General features: G+C 44.3%; 2 protein-coding genes across 6 annotated transcripts; both read left to right on the forward strand.

Annotated features, from left to right (window-relative positions):
* The first annotated feature begins 403 nt into the window (after nucleotides 1-403).
* Nucleotides 404-13,677, forward strand: fkbp15b (FKBP prolyl isomerase family member 15b). 3 transcript variants are annotated; one of them, XM_024417211.2, is made up of 29 exons: nucleotides 405-637; nucleotides 4,627-4,730; nucleotides 4,838-4,916; nucleotides 5,040-5,109; nucleotides 5,242-5,316; nucleotides 5,415-5,513; nucleotides 5,599-5,748; nucleotides 5,872-5,940; nucleotides 6,063-6,206; nucleotides 6,313-6,464; nucleotides 6,562-6,610; nucleotides 6,738-6,854; nucleotides 6,954-7,038; nucleotides 7,230-7,333; nucleotides 7,503-7,703; nucleotides 7,794-7,892; nucleotides 8,004-8,098; nucleotides 8,235-8,337; nucleotides 8,614-8,646; nucleotides 9,105-9,276; nucleotides 9,378-9,514; nucleotides 10,592-10,747; nucleotides 10,835-10,987; nucleotides 11,201-11,293; nucleotides 11,415-11,528; nucleotides 11,616-11,723; nucleotides 11,838-12,427; nucleotides 12,625-12,733; nucleotides 13,037-13,677. In XM_024417211.2, the coding sequence occupies exons 1-29, from the start codon at nucleotides 441-443 to the stop codon at nucleotides 13,109-13,111; spliced, it is 3,732 nt and encodes a 1,243-aa protein (XP_024272979.1). In that variant the 5' UTR covers nucleotides 405-440; the 3' UTR covers nucleotides 13,112-13,677. The 3 variants fall into 3 exon arrangements, with proteins under 3 accessions (XP_024272981.1, XP_024272979.1, XP_024272980.1); XM_024417213.2 differs by lacking the exon at nucleotides 12,625-12,733 and having other exon boundaries at nucleotides 404-637; XM_024417212.2 differs by lacking the exon at nucleotides 8,614-8,646 and having other exon boundaries at nucleotides 406-637.
* Nucleotides 13,678-14,074: 397 nt separating this feature from the next.
* Nucleotides 14,075-18,360, forward strand: LOC112248303. 3 transcript variants are annotated; one of them, XM_024417214.2, is made up of 11 exons: nucleotides 14,075-14,432; nucleotides 14,603-14,768; nucleotides 14,905-15,079; nucleotides 15,219-15,291; nucleotides 15,475-15,593; nucleotides 15,742-15,808; nucleotides 15,941-16,306; nucleotides 17,029-17,215; nucleotides 17,436-17,599; nucleotides 17,709-17,814; nucleotides 17,980-18,360. In XM_024417214.2, the coding sequence occupies exons 2-11, from the start codon at nucleotides 14,612-14,614 to the stop codon at nucleotides 18,072-18,074; spliced, it is 1,509 nt and encodes a 502-aa protein (XP_024272982.1). In that variant the 5' UTR covers nucleotides 14,075-14,432; nucleotides 14,603-14,611; the 3' UTR covers nucleotides 18,075-18,360. The 3 variants fall into 3 exon arrangements, with proteins under 3 accessions (XP_024272982.1, XP_024272983.1, XP_042176409.1); XM_024417215.2 differs by having other exon boundaries at nucleotides 14,075-14,416; XM_042320475.1 differs by having other exon boundaries at nucleotides 14,075-14,244.
* Nucleotides 18,361-23,555: the final 5,195 nt, after the last annotated feature.

Here is a 23,555-nt window from a genome sequence, read left to right on the forward strand (position 1 = left end):
CAGAGTTCATGTTGGGTTTTTTGGAGGGTGGAGGTTTGCACGGAGTAACCGGTAAAGAGGGGAATTCGTCATCTTCAGCATTCGAAAGCATGATATTATCCATAGGCCAAGCGTAGTTATGGCAGTTGTCCATAAGCACGTTTCTCTCTTGTTGATTAGCAATAGAACGGCTAACTTCTTCCTTTCTTTTTTTGTCACGACTTTGTATAGACATGCCGAAATAAATAATCCAATTATTATTCAAGTAACAGTAAAAGTCTTATATATTGAGCGAATAAAAATAGTAATGACTGTAAACTTGTTTTTTTTTCACAATCTTTCTGAAGTTTGGTACGGAGCTCTGTAAAAAAAGGGTATGTTCAAGCTGCCATATTGGCACCTCCTCCAATAAGGCCATTACCCCGGAGCAGAACAATTCACAGTACCATGGATCAGGTGATATGTCAGCTGATGATCATAAGAAACAGGAAGAGAGATTAGTTGGTGTCCTAGCGTTGTTATTTCTCAATAAGTATTATATTTATCAACCCAAGAAAATCATAATATTTGAGAAGTATTATTGCTACACGAAAGAAAATACATTGAAAATGTTTGCCGCTGATGACGAGGATGGAGATTTTCTGTCGCCTACTGGAGGGTGAGTTTGCTTTCTTTCAGGCTAACTGGCTAATACCAATCTAGCTAAACCATTTTTCTTTGACATGAAGCTGTGCTTATTTTGTAGCTAATGGAAGCTAAGATATCTTGCTTGTTTGCTTTTTTAGACACTTCCTGAATTGAAGTAGGCTGGGCTATAATTTTCACAGAGCTAGCTAGTTACTGCACCCACTGACGACAACTGCACCGATGCTATTGAAAATGGCTAGCTGCGAAATCATTTTGATTGACACTGTAGCCAACTACCCCCTGAATTCACTACAACAATTTGAGGTAGTCAAGCCCATTCACACACAGTCTGGTACATTGTTAGATTACTTGTTGATATTGCTGCACTCTCGGAACTAGAAGCACAAGCATTTCGCTACACTCGCAATAACATCTGCTAAACATGTGTATGTGACAAATACGATATGATTTTACGGATTTGAGCTAGTCTAGCTAGAGCTAGTACCTTGCACAATATACATCGAAGGAAAGCGTAACCTCGCCTTACACTTCGCGCATCCCCAGTTAGAGCCCTGTGTTCTGAGACAGGCTTTGTCCTCCACCTCTCACCCAGAGACAGTACTGCATTGGATTTGCATATACAGTAGGTGTCTCATGCAACTGGTTCAGTTGCAGGTCACGGTATTTGCTATATCCTATGTTTTGTGTAGTTTGATTTCACCCCAATATGTTTTTCCATTTGGCTGTGAGCCCGATTTCAGTTCAAGAGGTTTGGTACCACAGTTGCTGAATTAATAGGTCTGCTATGTCTCATCTGAAGTTCATATCTATTCAATCACTTGAACAATGCAGGCTAACTGCCAACTAGGGTATGTTGTTTTGCTCTCTAACATTTCCTGGTTAGTGGGGCAATTGTCCACTCAGATAATATGATTTGGAGGAATAAAGCTTGTCTGGGCCAGGAGCAGTGGAGGAGGGGGAGGCTAGGGTTGTGGCTCCTAATTCCTCTCACATGCTGCTAGTTAGGACCAGTAGGGCGAGGGCTGCCTGCTCCTTCACATCAGCTCAGCAAACTGGACTGCAGACGTAGCCAGAGCACCACAGCTCTTCCAGTGATTATGGTGTCAAATCTGCCATGGTGGTGTGACTGCATTGGTGAGCAAGCCATTGGGGAAAGGAGAGGAGGGCATTGCTAAGAGTAGCAACACTGAAACTTAGTGTGTTGTTGGGTGGCCCATGCCTGTCTGTGGCCCATGCCTGTCTCTTACAAGTGGCTAAACGGGCTACTCTTCACCACCAGTCGTCAGCAACAAAGACCCCGACCTCAAGGTGCCTACCATGTCTTCTGCTCTGAGGGATAATGACTACCTTTGGAGGGAGATCCAAGGGTCAGTATGGCCCTGCTCTGGAGGGAAACGTTAAAATGAAACCTGATGTTTTTCATCTCGATAATGAACAAAGCATTAATTTGCCGCTTGTGGTCTGACTGTGGCAATTGAGGAAGGTCATGGTTTGAATTTGTGATATGGTTCTTCTGCTGGAAAGCATGTAAATGTTCTTGTGATGTATTTATGCTTCAGTTATGGCAACATATCGTTAGAGATGATGGTGCAATACCTGATGATGTAAGCTATTCTAGTGTGTACGATTTATTATATCGCAGTAAGAGCTGCTGTGATAAAACACAACTGTGAATGTAGGTTGTTTTCGTCATCTTTCATTCAACAAACTGTTAAATGTGGAAATGGGTTACTTGACTTATTAACATGAATAAGTAAGTTTAGCATTTTCACTTGTTGGATGCAGTTGCTTTGGGATTTGGAAGTCCTCAGTCTTTTTCAGATGAAAGGGCTCATAAGAGCAGCTTTTCTCTGTTGTGTGGGCATGGGTCTTGATATACAGTGTGTGGTGGCTGTATAAACCAGGCATGGGGCTTTTGTTCTCTGTGCTCAATATAAATACATTTTTCACTTCAATTTGTTGTCAGCTGAAATCAGGAACGGTAAGCAAGAAAATGGTTGACAATGAAACGGCAACAACTGAATTGACAGAATAGTGTTTACTTTTTATCCAATGAGCTGTTTTTTTTTTTGTCTCTATAGAACATATGTGTTTATCTGTTTTGAATTTGACTTAGGAGAGCGTAGTAGACCTACCGCATTACGGTACACTAATAGGGCTTCTGCAGATTATGGGCTTACAGAAATAACCTAAATAACACTTGCTCTATGTCCGGGTTCCCCATCTCGCAGCCTGCGGGTGATTAAAAAATAATAATAATAATGATAATAATAATTTGGTACCCCAAGTTTTGAGTGTTAATTTTATTTTTACTTGTTGGAGCTGATTTGCAGTCTCATGTCCAAGTGATTTTACTTTTGGAAATCTGTTTCAAAGTATTCCCACACATTGTAGAGAGATGTGATTGTATACAAATGTAAGCAAGGTTAGAAATTGTCTTAGTCAACTATTATCTGTTTGGGCTTCTTGTGGTCAATTTGCAGTCTACAAATGAGTTGTAATTACAGTACATGTGGAAAGCATTCAGACCCCTTCAATTGTTCCACATTTTGTGACTTTATTCATTTTAGAATAAGGCTGTAAACTGTTTTCCACCAAAATCCATCAACACACAATACCCCATAATTACATTTTTGCAAATTTATAGACAACTGATATCACATTTATATCACATTTTCAGACCCTTTACTCAGTACTTTGTTGAAGCACCTTTGGCAACGTTTACAGCCTCAAGTCTTCTGGGTATGACGCTACAAGCTTGGTTACACCTGTATTTGGGGAGTTTCTCCCATTCTTCTCTGCAGATCATCTCAAGCTCTGTCAAGTTGGATGGGGAGTGTCGCTGCACAGCTATGTTCAGGTCTCTCCAGAGATGTTCGATCAGGTTCAAGTCCGAGCTCAGGCTGGGCCACTCAAGGACATTCAGAGACTTGTCCTGAAGCCACTCCTGCATTGTCTTGGCTGTGTGCTTAGGGTCGTTGTCCTGTTGGAAGGTGAACAGGTTTTCATCAAGGATCTCTCTTTATTTTGCTCTGTTCAACTTCCCCTTGATCTTGACTAGTCTCCCAGTCATTGCCGCTGAAAAACATTCCCACAGTATAATGCTGCCACCACCATGCTTCAATGTAGGGATGGTATTGGCCAGGTGATGAGCGGTGCCTGGTTTCCTCGAGACATGAGGCTTGGCATTCAAGCCAAAGAGTTCAGTCTTGGTTTCACCATACCAGAGAATCTTTTTTCTCATGGTCTGGGAGTTCCTTAGGTGCCATTTGGAAAACTCCAAGCAGGCTGTCATGTGCCTTTTACTGAGGAGTGGCTTCCGTCTGGCCACTCTACCATAAAGGCCTGATTGGTGGAGTGCTGCAGAGATAGTTGGAAGAGTCTTGGTGGTTCCAAATTTCTTCCATTTAAGAATGGAGGCCACTGTGTTCTTGGGGACCTTCAATGCTGTAGAAATGTTTTGGTATCCTTCCCCAGATCTGTGCCTCGACACAATCCTGTCTCGGAGCTCTACAGACAATTCCTTCTACTTCATGGCTTGGTTTTTGCTCTGACATGCACTGTCAACTTATATAGATGTGTGTCTTTCCAAATCATGTCCAATCAATTGAGTTTACCACAGGTGGACTCCAAGCTGTAGAAAATTCTTAAGGATGATCAATGGAAACAGGATGCACCTGAGTTCAATTTCGAGTCTCTTAGCAAAGGGTGTGAATATGTTTGTAAATACATTTTAAAAAACGAAATAAATTATATATATTTTTTTATACAAATGCAAATGCATTTCTAAACCTGTTCGCTTTGTCATTACACTGTATTCTGTGTAAATTGAGGAACATCTATTTTTATACATTTTAGGATAAGGTTGTAATGTAAAAAAATGTGGAAAAAGTGAAGGGGTCTGAATGCACTGTATGTTCCGCCTCCTAGACCATCTGCCCAAGAAAAAGATCAGCTTGCGGCTGAATATAGTTGATGATCCCTGCTGTGTTATTTCAGGGCAAAGCTGGCATCACTTTTTGGACTGGACCAAGCTCCTAGTCAGGGGAATGAATCCTTCCAATATACAGCCCCTAAACAGCCTAGGAAGACCTTGAATCCAGGTAAAAACAATTTTAGCAATGGAAGGAAATATGACCAAAGTTAGGTTAACATGATCAGGTGAAACTGAGATGTATTTACTGACAATAGAGCATGTTTAAATTTCCAGGACCTCCTGCCCAGAAACCCACTGGCCCTCCTGGTGCTCCTGCAGTATTATTGGCTACAGCTATCCATGCTTTCAAATAGTGAGTATCTTTAAACTGTACAAATGACTTGAAATGCCGCCCTGTTGGTCCTGTGATGAGACCCATTCATTTGTTTTGAGTTCATGACTTACTCCATAATCGATGGTGCATCTTTTTGTTTAGTCTTAATGGACAGTATCAGAAACAAGGAAAGCTTGGAGCTGCAGTCCTGGGTAACCACACAACCAAAGAGGTGTGAGCAGAGATGTGCTTTTATTTTTTAAAATGTGAATAAAGGTTAATGATTTCTGTCTCTTTGAACATGCTCATCATCATGCACGTTTGCTAACAATGACGTAAAAGTTCCCTGTCTGTTTTTTCGTAGTACAAACTCTTGCTGTACGCCAGTCAACAGAAACAAGTGACTGCGGCCACGATTCATGTTGGGTTTGTCTTCACGGTGAGTTTGTGTCAGGAGAATCTGAGCAAGTGAGGAGCGAGCCAGTTGGCTTCACTTAAAGAATCTCAGCTCTTACTCTTTCCCATTGTCTTCTGCAGGTTCAGCCCAGCAACTACTGCACTTTTTATGACGACCAGCGTCAGAACTGGTCCCTGATGTTTGACACAGACAAAGCTGCCGTGGACTTTTGTAAAGAGGTGAAGGACAGCAGATGGACTCTGAGTTTGATTAATTTAATACTGATATAAAAGTGATTGAATTGGCAACTTGTCTTTGATTTAGGTGTGTTTGGCAAAAGTGAACAGCGCCCCCTCCTTAGATATGGTGGTGGTGCAGGACCTGACACTAGGGGAGGGGCAGGGTGTTGAGAATGGAGACTCCCTGGAGGTGGCATACACAGGATGGCTCCTGCAAAACCATGCCATCGGACAGGTAAGATATCGCTGTGTTTATTGTGCCATTAGAGACCAGTGCTTTGCACATTGCTGTGTGTCCTCTTTGCCCTGGGATGTAGTGGTACAGCAGTGGTCTTGTAATATTCAACTATTGTTTCAGGTTTTTGACTCCAACCTGAACAAAGACAAGCTACTACGACTGAAACTTGGCGCTGGAAAAGTGATGAAGGTGAGTCATTGATGTCCTATGGGTGAGTCATTTGGGTTGTATAGGCGCAGCTTCTGTTCTCAAGAAGAATAGTAGGGACATGTGGAACTTACAGCTTCCTCGCTCTCCTTTCTAATTGCCAGGGCTGGGAGGAGGGCATGCTGGGTATGAGGAAGTCAGGCCGGCGTCTCGTGGTGATACCCCCCAGTCTGGGAGACGGCTCCCAAGGAGTGGCCAACTGTGTCCCAGCAGACTGCACACTTGTCTTTGAGGCAGAGCTACGACGGGTAGGACGTCCAGCATCTCTCAAATGGGACTGTCCGATAACATTAAGCCAAAAGTCACATTTGATGAGTTTCTTTGTCTCCTCATGCTCTTCTATTGTGTCCTCAGTTGAAGTTGGCAAAGGACAGTGTGTCTGACCGTGCCAGTGCTGGGTCTCGGGACTCTGCTGCCCCCTCACCTGCCCCCAGTATGGAGAACTTGGGCCCGGACCTCCCAGCAGGGCCCGCTCAGCCCCCTTCTACAAGCCCCGGGAGACCAGGGTAAGAGCACAGGCTTTCCTGAACACTCATAACCATCTCTCCCAGCTCATTTCTTGTCTTTGTCCTTCTTTCATTGTTTTCACCCTCTCGTTTTCAGGGAACCACTACTTCGGGCAAAGTCGAATTCCATCAGTGAACAGTTGACAGTGAGTGCTTTCTGTTCTGAGTAACATTAGACTTTAATATAAAATGTTCAAAGCTGACTTGTTTGTAACCCAAGCCCTATCAGGCTGATGAGGTATAACCTACTCCTTAATCTTCCCATGGCTCCAGAATCCAGATGCCACCAAAGCCAAGCTGATCTCTCGCATGGCCAAGATGGGCCAGCCCATGTTGCCCTTCATGGCAGGGCCCTCCTCTCAGCCAGACTCCAGTGACTCTGAGATGGAGGTGAGATGGAGGGTCCAAGGGATTGTATTTTCACATCGCTGCACCTACAGAATATGAGCTGATATAATGATGCTAGATATAACCAGTGTCTTCCTTCAGGACCCCAGTGTGTCCAGACTGAAGGAGCGTCCTGCTGCTCCCTCTCCTGTGCAGATCTCCCCTGCCCCCCAAGCTCCAGTGCAAGGTGAGCTCTCCCACAACCTCTGCTGGAGTCATCACTCTCCATGTTTAGCTGGCCAATAAATAGTCTAATATCACAGTTTTTTAAGACTCATTTAGACTGATTTGCTATAACTTTATTTTCAGTGTGTCAATGTTTGTTGATGCCCTGGGTGTAATTTCTCAGTTTGTACATAATGTGTATTTTTCCTACAGTGCTTTCCTACCCTCATGGGGCACCACCCTCTGCCTTGATGCCTGTCGCTATGACAACTGCTGCTCCGCAGCCTGTGATGCCAGGCTCCACCCATGCCTTTCAGGTGAGAATGACGAATGTCATTTTCATCGTTCAACTGTCAAACATTAAAACTAATTTCCATGCTATTTTGTATTGGCTGCAGAGCTGACTTAAAGGCTAACCTCCTTTCTAACAAATCTTCCTCCACTCTCTGTTGCGTCATTGAATCAGTCTGTTATGTTTTTTCATAGCCTTATGCCTACCCACAGTCCTCTATGGCTCCCTCTCAACTTCAACAAATGGGCCAGATTTACCCCACCCAGACAGTGCCATACATGGGAGGCACTGGAGAGGTCACTTCCTTCCTCATGACTGAAGCTCGGCAGCACAACACTGAGATCCGATTGGCTGTCGGCAAAGTGGCCGATAAAGTGGACCAGTTGGCGTCAAAGGTCAGCAATATCATTATTATTTCTCTTTCTGTTTCAGACATTTCCACCTCCAGTATGACATCAGTTTTTCACTTCTCATCAATTTGACAGGTTGATGACCTTCAGAGGCAAGGAGGCCACTCATTGGCTATGCCCAGTGTTAATATGGAAACATCCATGATTATGCACAACATCCAAAGAATCATTCAGGTATAGTCTGGGGGAGGGGGGGGTGTTAGGGATTTAATTCCCTAATAACACTTTAGTAAAATGTCTTCATGTTTTTTTCTCTCACTGTATCTCACTATATGTACTGTACAGGAAAATGAATCTTTAAAGAAGGATGTCTATGAGAAGAGCTCACGTGTAGAGGAGCAGAACCACAAGATTGGAGAGCTCATCAACCAGAACCAGAGGTAAGACGCAGACATTGATGCAGAAGTTAACATTGGGGGGATCTAAAATGGCACCATATTCACATACCAATTTCAGACACAGCTGTTGATTTTCTCTGCGTGTCCAGCCAGGCTTGTCTCTTTTGTTGTTGTCCAGATACATGGAGCAGAGTAACCTGCTGATGGAGCAGAGGAATGATTCCCTGAAGTCCTCCAGTGAACACAACCAGGTCCGGGTGCTGCAGGCTGAGCAGGATAAGGTAGATCACAGTACCACCACCCTACCGTACTTCTTCTGTATATACTGTCATCAGACTGCAAGGAGGAACTAACCTTCTCTTATACTCTCACAGTCAGGGCTCATTATTCTCACGTGACTTAATGGCTCTATTACTGTATCTAACATGGCTTTAGGGATATTAGTGTTGTTTTTGTCCGGGGACTAGACTAACAGAATGACTGCTGCAGCTCCTGGCTATTTGTCCTGCTGTGTTCCTCTCAGGACCTTTTTAGTAGTGACTGCTCTCTCTTTCCAGCATGCACGGCCTCAGGACCTGTGCTTGGGCCAGGTGAGCCTGTTAGCTCTCGCTCTACCTTCCTCCACTCATCCTCCTTCCCGTCCCCCTTTTTGCTGACTTTATTTTTTTTCTTCAGCCCTTTCCTCCTCATCAGTCATCATAATTCACCAGTCATCTTCTTCCCACAGGATCATGCTGTCAGGCTCCATGTTAACTCTGTCTCTCACTCATCACGTCCAGCCAATCACCATCACCAATGTCCGCTCGCACTTTCTATGGCTGTCCCAAAACTCTGAGATGGCCTCCTTTCCTAGTTGCCTTTCCTTCATGACCACTGGATAAAGGACTGGACACTGACAGTTCCCAACATCTTCATTTATTTCCAGTCAGATTAGTGATCATGAAGGAAATATGTTAGTTTAGGTTATTGGGACACAGCCTGCCTTTGGACTGTGTATTGTATAGACTGACAACACCGCTGACTAACAGTACTTGTCTCTGTCGCTCAGGTGCGTCTGACAGAGGAGCTGGCTACGTGTACAGCGCGGGTGTCCCAGCTGCAGCAGGAGGCCACTTCTCACCAGCAGAGGGCTGCAGAGCTGCAGAGCAAACTGACCTCTGCCCTGCAGGACAGTGACACACACTGCACACGCATCTCCTCCTTAGAAACCCAACTGGAAGGTTTGCACTACTCTTACATAATTATGTGCTATAAACACAATGTTTTTCTTTTAAATTGGTTAGAAAGGTGTCAGTGAGAGTGTGTTTGTTGGTGTGAGTAGAGCTAAAGGAGACGTCAGAGCGAGGCCAGGCCCAGTACCGTACAGAGAAGCAGAAACGCAAAGAGATGGAGCTCAGAGTAAACAACATGGAGGAGGAGTTGCAGGACCTGAAGATTGACAAAGAAAGTCTGGAACGAGTGAGTATGGCACAGTGTCTGTGGGCTGTTTTCTCGCAAGGGCGCTGGGCGTGATGGTATTCCAGGGCGTGTTCTCAGAAGGTGCGCAGATCAGTTGGCAGGCATCTTCACGGTAATTTCCAACCTCTCCTTCTCCCAGTCTGTAATGTTTTAAGATGACCACCATCATTCCTGTTCCCAAGAACTCTAAGGCTTTATGCCACTGACTACCACCCTGTAGTGCTCACATCTGTCATCATGAAGTGCTTGGAAAGGCAGGTTATGGCACACATCAACTCCATTATCCTAGACACACTCCAACTTGCATACCGCCTCAACAGATGCATAGACGACGGAGTCTCAATTGCACTCCACACTCCATTTTCTGATGACCCAACGGTGGTAGGTCACTGGCGACCTACAGGGAGGAGATCAGTGACCTGGCACTGTGGTGCCCGGACAACAACCTCTCCCTCAATGTCAGTAAGACCAAGGAGCTGATTGTGGACTACAGGAAATGGGATGGCAGGCATACCCTCATCCACATCGACGGGGCTGTAGTGGAGCAGGTCTAGAGCTTCAATTTCCTCTGTCCAAATCACTAAGGACTTAAAATGGTCCACGCGCACAGTGCCTCTTCCCCCTCGGGAGGTTGAAAAGGTTTGGCATGGGCCCTCAAATTCTCAAAGGTTCTACAGCTGCACCCTTGAGAGCATCTTGACTGGCTGTATCACTGCTTGGTATGCAACAGCACTGCACTCAATTGCCTGGCGCTATAGAGGGTGGTGGGGACAGCCCAGTACATTACTGGGGCTGAGCTCCCTGCCATCCAGGACCTCTATATCAGGCAGTGTGAAAGAAAGGCCCAGAAATCGTAACCATGTACTTGTGCACGTGAGATTAAAACGTAACTTTTAGATTTAGCCTCTAACGCTTACATCTCTGCTAGAAATTGCCCAAAGGCACAGATCTAGGATCAGCTTACAGATCTCAGTTCTCTTCACTCCTATACCATAACCTTCACCAATAGCGTGGGAAAAGGACCTAAAACTGAAATTAGATCGGTGTCTAAGGGTAGCTTGATCTTTCTTCTCTTAGACGCTGTCAGACAGGAAGAGGAAGTGGCAGGTGGAGAGGCAGCGGTGTGATGAGGAGATGGAGGAGCTGAGGAGGAGCAGCCAGCAGGACATGGACAGTCTAAAGACACAGCTCCGCAAGGCCAGGACCAGCACTGGCCAGGCGGCCTCAGAACAGGTACTGTACAGGGTATAATAATATGTCTATGGGGAGAGGGTGAAGAGTAATTGTGCGTGCGCGGCTGACTGTGCGTGTGTGTTCCAGCTAGCCCAGCTGCAAGCGGAGCTGGAGGAGGAGTGGAAGGGGAAGTGTGAGCAGGCGTTGGCCTCAGCCAAGGAGCAGCAGGGGCGTCAGATGGCCGAACTGGTAGAGCAAAGGGACACACTGGAGCAGAGACTGACCCAGCTACAGGAAAAGGTCAACAGCCTAACCCATATTATACCGTATACAAAGCTTTCTCTCTCCTGACGCCCCTTTGGACTCCTGAGTTAATACATACTTTTATATTGTGTGGCTAAGGGGGATTTGTTACTGTTGTTATACAACAATGGAATTCCAAGTTCTAAGGCTGGTAAATTACTTGTGTAGCTTAATCTGTGAGAGTTTAGTGGCTCTAACGCATTCTAACAGTTCTCAGCTCTGAAGCAGTCCAGGGACTCAGAGGAGCAGGGCCTGCTACAGCAGCAGGTACAGGACGAGAAGCTGCAGGTCCTACAAGAAAAGGTACGGATGTGTTTACATGTTAGTCTAGCATTAGCAGCTAACTCTCTCCATATCATAATGAAGTCCTCTTTCTCACACACCCACATTCTCTCTCCTTTTCTCTCGTTCTCCTCTCTTTCAGTATTCAGGCCTGGAGGAGCAGTCATCAGCTATGAAACAGAAGCTTGAGGGGCGAGTGGCTGAGCTGGAAAGGAGGCTGGCAGAGCAAATGGGCCAAGAGGACACTGCAGGGGAGGTGAGAGGGACACGGACATGTTTCACAGCTGAGTGTCTGTCTTACCTGTACTTCATGGTTTGACCCTAGCCCTGTGTGCCCTGACAGGTGAAGCGTGTGATGAACGGAGTGTTCCACTCTCTGAGAGGAGAGTTTGACCTACATGAGACCTACACAGGCAGCGCTGTGCTCAGTATAATCGTCAACACCATAAAGGTACTGCATCTCTGCTTGACAATTATCGAGACTGTTATATCTTACTGTGTTATTCACAATGGAGATGGACTGAAAGGGATTTGGGTGAATTAATGTTGGTGTTTGACCCATCAGAGTGTTACATTGCAACTGCTCAACGTTACTGAGAGACCTTTGTCCCAACGGAGTGAAGAGGAAGAGGTGGTGGAGGTCAGTGATGTGAAGCTTCGAGAGGAGAGACCACCGCAGGATGTCCATGTGAATGGAGAGGAAGAGGAGGAGCAGAGGGTAGAGTCAGAGCAGCCTAGTGAGGCCGTTGGGCAGAGGGAGGGAGACCCCAGAGATGTGCAGGAGAGGCCTCGTCTGGAGGCAGAACCAGAGACCGAGAAGCCGACTAAGGTGGAGCTAGCATCAGACATCCACACAGAACCAGAGCAGCAATCACACTCAACCCAGCCACGACCAACATCTCCCGAGCCACTGGGAGAGAACACCACCGAGGCTTCGGAACCCACTGACATAAACCCTGAGGAGAATCTGCTCTCTGAGAAGGGACAGGAATGTCAGTTAGAAGGTGATGTAATTACCCCAGAGGTGAAGAAAGTGAGTGTGACTATTGAGGGTCCCATGGGTGAACTGGAAATAACTAGCCCCAAAGCCACAGGTCCTCCAACCCAGCCCCCACCTCCACCAAGCCCTCTGCATGACAGTCCTGGGAAAGTAAGGTGAGTTTTCTAGAGAGACCAGTGAACTACACAACCCAGTCTCATTCAACTGAGCCTTATCTATGTTCATAATAAGTCTGTTGTCCCTTGCTAATATGCATGAATTCCTGCACCTCTCTCTGCCTTCTATCTCCCCCCTGCTCTCCCTCCTTGCTCTACTCTATGTCCATTCTCACTTGTGTGTTCTATTCTCTCAGTCTGACTGAGGGAGTAGGAGAGGAAAATGGAAAGGAGACATTTTTCCAGAGCACAGCCCCAACCAAACCCCCACCACCACCCACTGAGGAGGAGGATGATGATGAGCTGGTGAGGAAGGATCAGTAGAGCCACACCAGTTCTCTCAGATTTATACACACTGCTTCTGTTCCCCTTGTTTGTCAGTAAAGTTTGTCTGTTACATGGCCTACTGAATAGTACATCAGGTAACATAAAGCTGGTTTCAAGATATAATTCAGTGGCAGGTTCCTCTGCTGTTGAATGTCTATGACAGGAACTTGTTCTGAATTACTTCATTCATTTCAGAACAGTCTCATATGTTTTTTGTGGTTGGTCAGCATAGGATTACGGAACACAACTCACATTTGATATACTTTCCCCATGTTTTCTAAGAGCTTGAAGGGGCGACCTCCCCCAGCCCCTCTGTTTGGCGATGAAGAGGATGAAGATCTTGACTGGCTGGGCTGAGCAACAACTGAAGTGATAAGTCTTATGAGTCTTGAAGGCCATCCTCTAGAGATGATTTCCACTGTCCTAGAAGAGCCTATACCTGGATGAACATGTAGTGAACTCAGTCTCTGTCTGAGATAAGGGAACTCTGAACAATGTGAGTGAGAAGGACGTCCTGTCAGACTGCCCTGAACACTGCGGTTAAAGATCTGTGTGCCATTTTGAGATCTGTAGGGCTGACCTGATTGCTGTTGCATGAAAGCCACCTTTGATCAATTAAGTCTGATGAAATCCACCAGAAATCCCCCCCCATGCAATCAAAGTCAATCCATCTGTTTAGCCCTGTAATTTGTTGTTTTCATTGGGTCTTCGAGACTAAAATGATGGTCTAGGGTATTTCAAATACTGTAGCTTGATGTTCATTTATCTGATTTGATTTAAGATGTCTGTTTGCTTGTTGTCAGGTTTACAAGGCTGTTGTGTATTAATAATTAATAATAGAGGGCTTGATGCTTCAAGAACATCTAATTTTTAAAAATGTTTGCTGAGATTCATTCCAGAAAATAAAAAAACATAAAAAAAGATGTCCACATTCTTTCTTGAATTTTTTTTCTTCTTGTATTTCCACAAGATATTGCACCAGAGAGATTTCTGCATCATTTTGGTATGACATCCATAATCAAGCCAACGACCTGCAATCAATGAATGCTGATACTGCTAGATTATAGCATATGACATGAAAATAAGAATTTGTTCTTAACTGACTTGTCTGGTTAAATAAAGATAAAATAAAATAGCATACTTACTGCAATTAAAACGTTTAAAAATACATCGACAAAACTGGATCATAATTTGGTGTTGACACATTTACCATAACACCATATAATAAAGTATACCTAAAATGAGTAATGGGTATGAAAGGCTGTGCAGAGCATCCTCAAAACAGAGGATTGGTTTTGGTGTAAAAACTGACGAGCAGGTGGAGACTAGTATGGAAGTGTCTCGCCGTTGCTTGGCAACGCACGTTCTGACAGTTGGCTCTTCCTGGGTAGCTAGCTAGCAGAGTTGTTGACTAGCGACGTTTATTTTTATTTGGCTAAATTAGCCTAGCATAGTTATTCCATTCCGTTATCTAGATTGCCCTACACGAGTTACGTATGCGTTGCCCTCGGATTGGGGGTTCTGCTCAATAAGTATTGCAGAGTTAACGTTACTGTAGAAATGGATGGCTGGCTAGCTAGCTAACTACTAGTACACTAAGTTTCTATTTTAAAAAAGTAGTTTCCTTCCAATTGACGAGAAACAGACAGATCACAAGGCCAGGTGCTTCTCCAAAAATGTTAGCGGCTCTGTTATAATATTCACAATAGCACATTAGCTACATAGATTGAACCAATGTAGCTAGCTATTATTGGGAATGCATTCTAAGTGGTATGCTAGTATGGACATTAGATGGCTAACAGTATATGTACTACAGGACAAGCTACATGATTGCATTCTGTCACTCAGGTGTAGTCCATGGGCAGCCTTGCCAGTGAGGTTTTGGATGAGGCCCACTGTTTCTGGGCGACGTGCGCTCATCCTTGCTGCTGGGAGTCGGAGCAGCGCATTGCCAAAGGCGTCCCACACTACATAAAGCAAAGAACATCAGATGGGGGCAGAGCCCCTGTAGATGGTAGGTAGTCATGTATTGCAATTAAATTTCCCTTCTCTCTTTCAAACACACAGCAGTACTGAAATGCATTGAGCAGCTGCTGTCTCATATGGACCATATGTCAAAGTGGATTAACGGTGCTGTCCTTGCTGTTCAGTGGAAGAGTTTCCAACCCTTAGTGTGGTTAATGTATCGGAGTGGACTGAGGGCCAAAAGACCCCTAAAGGGAAGCTGCTTTACAAGACGCGTAGCAAGGAGAATTTTGCCACAGATGCCTCTCTAACTCTTCTCTCCAGCCAGTCACAAGTCCAGCAGCGGGAGCATAACACAAGGTTAGTAATAGCCTAATAAGTCAATATAGTATATTGCCATTCAGTATACTGAAACAGAGAACAGAGTTATCATTTATAGTTGAAGTTTAAACAATGGATTTGCATAGGGGTCGTCCTACTCTCTAATTCTTCTTTGCAGTGCAGACCTTCACGTTCCAGGGTTAAACTCTGTTGACCAGATTGCTCGTAATAAACAACACAAGGAAGTAAAGGTTCGTCACAGTTACACAGAGACAGTAGGCCTAAAGTCAGACGCAAAGGCTTACTGACTTTGTCTTACACCCTTTGTTGAAAACCAAAGATGGAGTTTTTGTAGGCTATACTTTTCCATGGTGAGTAATATTGATCGAAGTATAGCTGATCCAGTGTAATGTTTGTTGTGGGTATTATTGCAGCTCAGCACAGCTCAGATCAATCAGTTGGCCAGCTGTTCCAGTGCATCATGGGGCTCTGGCTCCCTAGTGATGTGGGTACCCAATCCCCAACACATCCCGCAGTGCCAAGCCCGAAACAGGTCACTTGATTTATTGTATTTGATGTTGATTGTATCTTTATTTTTCATCATACTCAGTCACCTTGTGCTGTACTTTTTATGTTGTAGGCCTATTACCTTTTTAGGCGTTAAACTTGGCAGATATGCAAATTGCCTTTTTTGATCACAGGCCTAAATCTCCCTATGTACCTGTCAAGGAGCTCATTTGCCTTCCGTCCTTAAAAACCTCAAAAATTGTGAGTACCATATTTACACAGCTTTCATAAATTGTATGTGGCAGGTTATTTGTCTTTGTATTACATTAGTGTTAAAGAATAGGCCTATTTCGTTAACCAGTTACATTTACTAGTCTTTCTTGTATATTATAGAACAGAAATCCAAGAATTGAAGTACAAGAGTCCAAGAATGTGCGGAAAAGGGTGCCGTTCCAGCTGACAACATTGACGTCAAAGCCGAGAAGTGAGCATGGGTTGAGCTCCCCAGTGGCACAGCAAACTGTCCACCCAACAGACCTTGCCCTGGCCAAGCCTGACACAGACACTGACCCTAAGAGGGAGGAGGAGGAGGCCCAGACCCAGGCTCATACCAGCCCACACCCTCCCCCAGCACCCAGGATCCCCAGTGCTTTCCTCCTCAGGAACAAACCTGTGGTGTTCCACAGTGTCAGGGAGAGGGTACTGAGAAGACACACCCAGCAGGACCTCTCAACATACAAGTACAAACTGGACAGCAAGGTCACACATACTATCATACTACTATCCCATGGCATTCTCTTTTTACATAATGATTCTCTGCTCTGAGTATGACTGGTCTGTCTGATCATTAAAAGGCCTGGCTCCAGTGCTGTTTAATTTACATGTAACCAACAGCCATGAAGCATGTTGCTGCCTTTCAATCCATACTCATCAGGCTTGCTGAGTGGTTGAGAGAGGGGGAAAACCCTGCTTTGGCTCCACAGTGAGGGAGAGTCACGGGAGAGTGAGACTGGGCATCGGTTCTGGAGATGCAGGCACCGATAGCTCCTATTACACTCAGCTTTTCTGCCTGGTTTTATAACTGTTTATTTTCTGTTTTCAGCATCTCGTGTAGGGAGTGGTCAGTAGTCACGTACTTCCTCGAACAGCCAATCTTTAGTCCAGGAAGATTGGAACAAATTCCTGCTCAGCTGTTGATAAATAAATGAAGAGTTTAAACTTAACTGAATTATTGCCAAATACACTGTCTGGGATGTATGCTACTTATTTTAGACAACACTTGTCTATTGTAATGTCCTGTTGGTGGGTGGAAATTAAGTGAGGAACCGCTAGTTTAGTTGAAAATATATATATATTTGTAGAGTGTTACACTTGAATACGGTAAATCTGGCAACCCATGTTGTTGTTTTGGTTGAGTTTTTTTTTTAGCTCTATTTTAGCTCTATTTCCTTTTTCTTCTGTCTTCATGGCTCTTACTCTAGACTGGTGGGGGTGGCATTGACTGGGATAGTCTGAGAAGACAGACCTATCTGTGGAGGAAGCACAACCTTCCACCCAGAGAGAAGCCATTTCCCCCAGAGGACATGACTGTCAGCCAGATAGGCTTTGGTTTCTACCCCATCCCAAAGGCCATGCTCCATCACGACCCAAGGAGCCCTCTGTCCAAAGGTAACACACTGGAGCTCTAGGCTGCATATTGTATGCAAGCCAGGACGCTGTGTCATGCTGTCACAAAGAGACTTACAGATTTGTAGATTTGGCATCGAATGGATCAAGGTGATCAAAGAACTGCTCATTTGTAACAAACTTGTGTATGTTTTTTGGTGTGATGCCAATAGAGAGAAAGATTGCAAAGAATGTTGTTGAGGAAGATGTGTGTGCATTGCAGGTCCAGCTGTGTGGCGCTGCCTGGAATGTGTGGATGGGATGTGGTGTGGCCATGGTGGTGGTCCACTGGCCTCCATATCCAAGTGCCTTAACTCATTGGTGTCAAACAGTTCCTTCAAGTTCTGTAGCAGATCCAACCTCAGCTGTCAAAACCCCTTGCACCAAGTAATTGTCCGACTCTACATCTCTCAAAGCTAGCCAACACACCGAGTGTGAACCAATCAAAACCAAAATTTGTCCCTGCATTTGAAACTGATCTGACATGTTCTTTAAGCTCCTAGATGGAGATTACCTAAGTGATGTGGATCCAGGCAACAAGGGCACCATCGCTCCTCAGAACTCCATGATGTACCTTCAGGACACAGCTTCAAACTACAGTGGTGAGTATATCAATACCTTATAGGATGGTTTTTAACGTTTATATTTGTTATTGTATCGTCATTCATCTGCTACTTTTTAAAATGTATGTACATTTGTACATCAGAAGTGTCCATATATGCAATATATTCTCAGATAATTTTCCTAATCTCCATGTGATTCTACAGACTGTCAAGGAGAGGATAATGAATTTGGCTTATGTCCAGAGAGAGATGCTGAAGGAGGTCTAGGATCCCTAGAGAGGCCAGGTAGGAGCTCTTAGGACAAAGGGCACAGGTCTTCAGGGTCTCAGCCATCCCCTCCACCCTCTAGCTTCAACTCCGATACCTACGGAGATGGTTAACCTTGAATATGAAGAGACGGACACTGAACGATCCAGGACTAAGATCCAGGAGTAAATGTACTCATCATGCCTGTGAACATTCATATATTTAATCTAGAGCTATCCTTATGCTTTAGATAAATACATCTGGTGGCTTGCTTTTTTTTCATGTCAAGTATAGCCTAACATGGTAACGTAACAATAAACACTAAGTGTACAAAACATTAAGGACACTTGCTCTTTCCATGTCATAGACTGGCCAGGTGAATCCAGGTGGAAGCTATGATTCCTTATTGATGTCATTTGTTAAATCCACTTCAATCCGTGTAAATGGAGAGAATGAGGCAGGTTAAATAATGATTGTTAAGCCTTGAGACAATATAGAAATGGATTGTGTATGTGTGCCATTCAGAGGGTGAATGGGCAAGATAAAAGATTTAAGTGCCTTTGAACGAGGTATGGTAGTAGGTCCTAGGCGCAGCGGTTTGTGTCAAGAACTCAACAGTTTTGTGTATCAAGAATGGTCCACCACCCAAAGGACATCCAGCCAACTTGACACAACTGTGGGAAGCATTGGAGTCAATATGGGCCAGCATCCCTGTGAAACGCTTTTGACACGTTGTAGAGTCCATGCCCCGACGAAGTGAGGCTGTTCTGAGGGCAAAAGCGGGGGTGTAACTCAATATTAGGAAGGTGTTCTTAATTTAATGTTTTGTCCACTCAGTGTATGTTAACTTACATGATTTATACTGCCTAATCCTTGTTCAACAATCAACCATTCTTATTCAGTTATGTCATGATTCAGTATTTGATTATTTGACATTAGTCAGCTTCATGGTAGCCTTGCATATCAGGATTGGAGGTGCTTCTCACCACAGGGTTTAAATGGAGTCCACCACCTTCATGGATATGAGAGGGCACCAGGTGTCACTGTAGAGTCATTGAGGAAATTCCCAATTTGGCTGTTTTGATCAGTTGCCATTGCCAACCTCTAAATATTTCACTTTAAAACATAGTTAAAATTTGTTTTTATTATGATAAAATCGTCTACAAAAGATAAACTTGGTTCCACATATTTTGGGAGCTCTGTCACAACCGTGGCTCCTGTCCGTCCAGCAGCCCAAATATATACATTCGCCATGACAACTGAAAGAAGGGGCTCTGGGGTTAGATCACATCATAGGGCTAGGGCTATGGTTCAGTCAGTTTGTTTATGGAATAGTTGATGGTACCCCCTCGACTCTCCAGCTGCGCTCATTTCCGCTCTCTGTCCTTGGCCTAATTATGACTGCAGTAGCAGTCAGTGGTTTGTAATGTAGCAGAGGATGTGAAGTCCAGTGTTGGTGCAGGAGGTTAGGCTAGCTGTGCTACTGCTAGTGGAGTAGACGCCCAGGAGAGGTTTCCTGCTGCTCTGCCAGGTGCTCCTCCTATGAGGGCCTCATAGTAACAGTACTTATTAAGCACGGACTCTCACTGTAACAAAGCTGGGTTGAGGAAAGAACTGGCTGAACTGAACCTGTCTGATGCCCTTTTTTTAACTTAAATTCTCTCTGTAAAAGGCAAGGTTTTAAAAGCAGAAAGTACTACATGAACAAGTTATAATAGTGATGTGTTCAACATGTTTCTCTCTTACTCCCTGAACCCCAGAGCATCTCCTATCAGGGAAAGGCCTCTTTCTGCGGCGTGTTCATTATTGTATAGATTTCATTTGGTATTTTTTCCTATTGTAAAGGTCCTGTTTTGATTCAATTCACCAGGGCAGTGGTGGAAAAAGTACCCAATTGTCATACTTGAGTAAAAGTAAAGATGTCTTAATAGAAAATAACTCATGTGAAAGTCACCCAGTAAAATACTACTTGAGTGAAAGTTTCAAAGTATTTGGTTTTAAATGTACTTATGTGTCAAAAGTAAATGTAATTGCAAAAATATACTTTTGTATCAGAAGTAAAAAGTAAAAGTATAAATAATTTCAAATGGATTATTAAGCAAACAAAAAGGCACATTTTAGATTTTATTTTTTTAATGGGGCACACTCCAATACTCAGCCATAATTTACAAATAAAGCATTTGTGTTTAGTGAGTCTGCCAGATCAGAGGCAGAAGGAATGATCAGGGATGTTCCCTTGATAAGTGCGTGAATTTGACCATTTTCCTGTCCTGCTAGCCATGCGAAATGTAATGAGTACTTTTGGGTGTCAGGATAAATGTATGGAGTAAAAAGTACATTGTTTTCTTTGGGAATGTAGTAAAGTAAAAGTTGTCAAAAATATAAATAGTGAAATAGTAAATTACAGATACCCAAAACAACTACTTAAGTAGTACTTCAAAGTATTTTTACTTAAGTATTTTACACCACTGCACCAGGGTATAAAGAAGCCATTGATTAGGAATGACCTCAAGTAAGTTGAATGTCAGAGCAAACAAACTGGCCTATTTTTAGGTGGCATAACATTGAATATTGGTCATTAGATATTAGTGCCTGCTGCAAGCTGCTGGATAACGAAGTATCTAACTACTTAAAGAAAGTATTGCTTAATGCTCTGAACTATGATAGTGGAGTGTAAATATCCAGTAGGCCTGACTCCCTTACCTGTACATACGTAGCTGTTTTATCATCAGCTGTAGATTGAATGAAATATCAAGTGTATGGTGGGTTACATTTTCTAGGCTATTACCAGCCTAGTGGCCCATTCAGTCACAGTAAGCTTTATGTGTTTGTGTCACCATCCCTGTTGGATAACTCTGGAACTTTCTGTTTACAGCTCTTTGCGATAAAATGTTCCCCTCTGAATCATAGGCACCACTGTGTAATGGTGCCACACAGCCCGTCCCCCTCTCGCCTCCCCACTAACAGGACACTCTCTGTCAGGCAGCTACACCAGCAACTCCCACACTAAAGTCTCTTTGAAATGCAAGTTCGTTTTTTTTGTGTACTTAGTGTAATATGCAGTGTGCAGCTTAAGAACCCTCAGATTCACTGGAGCAAAAAGCAGTGTCAGTAGGTATGGTTGCCTTGGCCCATAATCTGTTTGTCTGATTCCATTTTTGGATTGGGAGGAGAATCAAAGTATTTTCAATTGATGTAGGCTATAAGTAGCCACAGTGTATTGGGTAAAAGGAAGGATTCATTTTGAAATGGACTGTGTGTAGGTGGTCTGGATTCTCAAATCCAGTAGATGGTTTATAATGAATGTCTTGTCACAGCCTAGTAGTTCTGTCCTGGGATTCTATTTATTTTTCTATGCATTGCATGTGTATTGTGCCTGGTTGTCATGCAATTATTCCAAAACTCCTAACCTTGTGTAGGTGGGTGTGCTTCGCACTATCAGGTGATTCTGCAGTAGTTTTGGGTTACAGCATGGGCTGACTGATTACAGTGGGCATGCATACCTCTCCTCTCTCAGAAAAGGTGCGCCTGTCTCTCTGTACCTGACTATAGCACACCTGCTCACGTCAGTCAGCCACACAATGGACAGGTTGTTGCAGTGCTGTGGAGAGCTCTGCAGAGGGGGTCTCTTCTCCTGGTTGCTTTCATCACTCCTATTAGGCTGGGTGAAGGAATGCACAGGCCACGGGTTCCCTCTGCTCTCCTGCTTGGGTAGCCATCAGGTTAGGTCTAAATGAGCCCCTTTTGTCTCTTAATGGGTGCAGGAGCGCCACACCTGCATTAGGCTAGCACAAGTTTACTTATCATGCTTTGCCCTGGGGCCTCGTGGAGGAGCGTACTGGAGGAGAGATGCACAGATGTCTACCCCCAGTCGTGGATCCATACGTCCAATGACCAGGCCCCCTGACATCATCCTTTTCACAGCTGTCTTGCTCAACTGCCTTACAGGAATGTACAAAATGTAACATATTTAAAGAATTGTTGTATAATCAGTATTCTCTCTTATACATGTACAATTATGGGCATTTAGCAAACAAACAAGTGCTCTTTGAATGGACCATTGAAGGGTTACTGATGATTGAGTGTGTGAGTGTACCAGCCAAGGTTTTTAGGACACTAGTGTGAGGAATTCAGTGGAGGCTTGACCTATAGAGCAGGTGTCATGAGCTGGGTTAGGGTGCATCACACGTACACAGCTGACTCTACACTGGGTAGATGTTTACCCAAATACATGTGACGTTGCTCCCATTATATACTGTACCTCAGAATGCAAGTCACATGCAGTACTTGTCAGACAGTTATGTACGAGTGTCTTTTTTTAATTGTCTACTTTTAAGTGAAGAAAATAGTTGTAGTACTTTAGAGGACTCTCATTATACAGTACACCAGTCTGATAAAGTTGACTTGATGAAACTGTCTGTTTGCCATGATACGGTATGGAATACTTACTCACACCCACAAACCCAGTTACACTGATTTAAGTGTTCAGGGCAGGTCTGTTTGGATTACTGACTGTCAGTCTTTAGAACATTAGAACACCTCTTCCTGAGTGTTGTGTAGATACTGTAGACTTCCTGTTTACCCACTTCTTCACCAATGATACATGAGTATACCCATCATCATTGGCCCTTCTCGGCACTACACAGGGTACTTACAGGCATCAGGGCTGCCAACAATATCAACATGTCCACAGACCATCATCTTCAGACTGAGTAGACCAGAAATCAAGCTGTTATAAAAGCCTCCAAAATAGTAAAGCTGCTAACTACTGTCATACAGTATAGATGGGTCAGACTGCAGACACAGGAGTGGATAGGAGTAAATCTGGGTGGTGGTTTGTTGGTGTAGATTAAGACTAGGCTGAGTAGATTGAGACTAGGCGGAGTAGATTGAGACTAGGTTGAGTAGATTGAGACTAGGCTGAGTAGATTGAGACTAGGCTGAGTAGATTGAGACTAGGTTGAGTAGATTGGAAAGGGACAGCATTGATAAATCGCCAGTGCTCCTGACCCCCCTGTTTTGGAAATGTTTGTCAATCTGACAAACAATGGCTGGCTGAAGGCCAGGGGGGACTTGCCAAACCACGGCCAGCACACACATCCTGCCTTTGTGGGCCAGGAATGCCAGGAATCCAGACAGCTGCCCTCCTTCTCCCACCTCTCCCTCCCCAAAAAGGTGCTCTCTCTCAAACATCCCCAGTGTCCCAGTGTCCCAGCCCAGTAGCCTGAGTGTCTGGGTGTTTGTGTAAGGCGCTGCTTGTGGCTCACCTCTCTCTCCCTCCATTCCTCCTCTCTCTCCACAGTGCTCCTCCGTCCTCACATCAGTGGCAGGCAGGTTAGTAGCAACACCTGCTCTCTGTGTTTCCCCTCTGCTCCCACCCACTGATCTTTATCCACACTGAGATTCCTGCTGCCTCAACTCTCAACACATCCATGGTGGTTTTTATATTTGGGTTTTCATTTTGGTTCATTCCTTGCAATTCTTGAATTTCTGAAGCGGTTTTGTATTCAAAGATACTTGTATTATACATTATT

Source organism: Oncorhynchus tshawytscha, linkage group LG04 (genome assembly GCF_018296145.1).
Source record: "Oncorhynchus tshawytscha isolate Ot180627B linkage group LG04, Otsh_v2.0, whole genome shotgun sequence".
Classification (NCBI taxonomy): domain Eukaryota; kingdom Metazoa; phylum Chordata; class Actinopteri; order Salmoniformes; family Salmonidae; genus Oncorhynchus; species Oncorhynchus tshawytscha.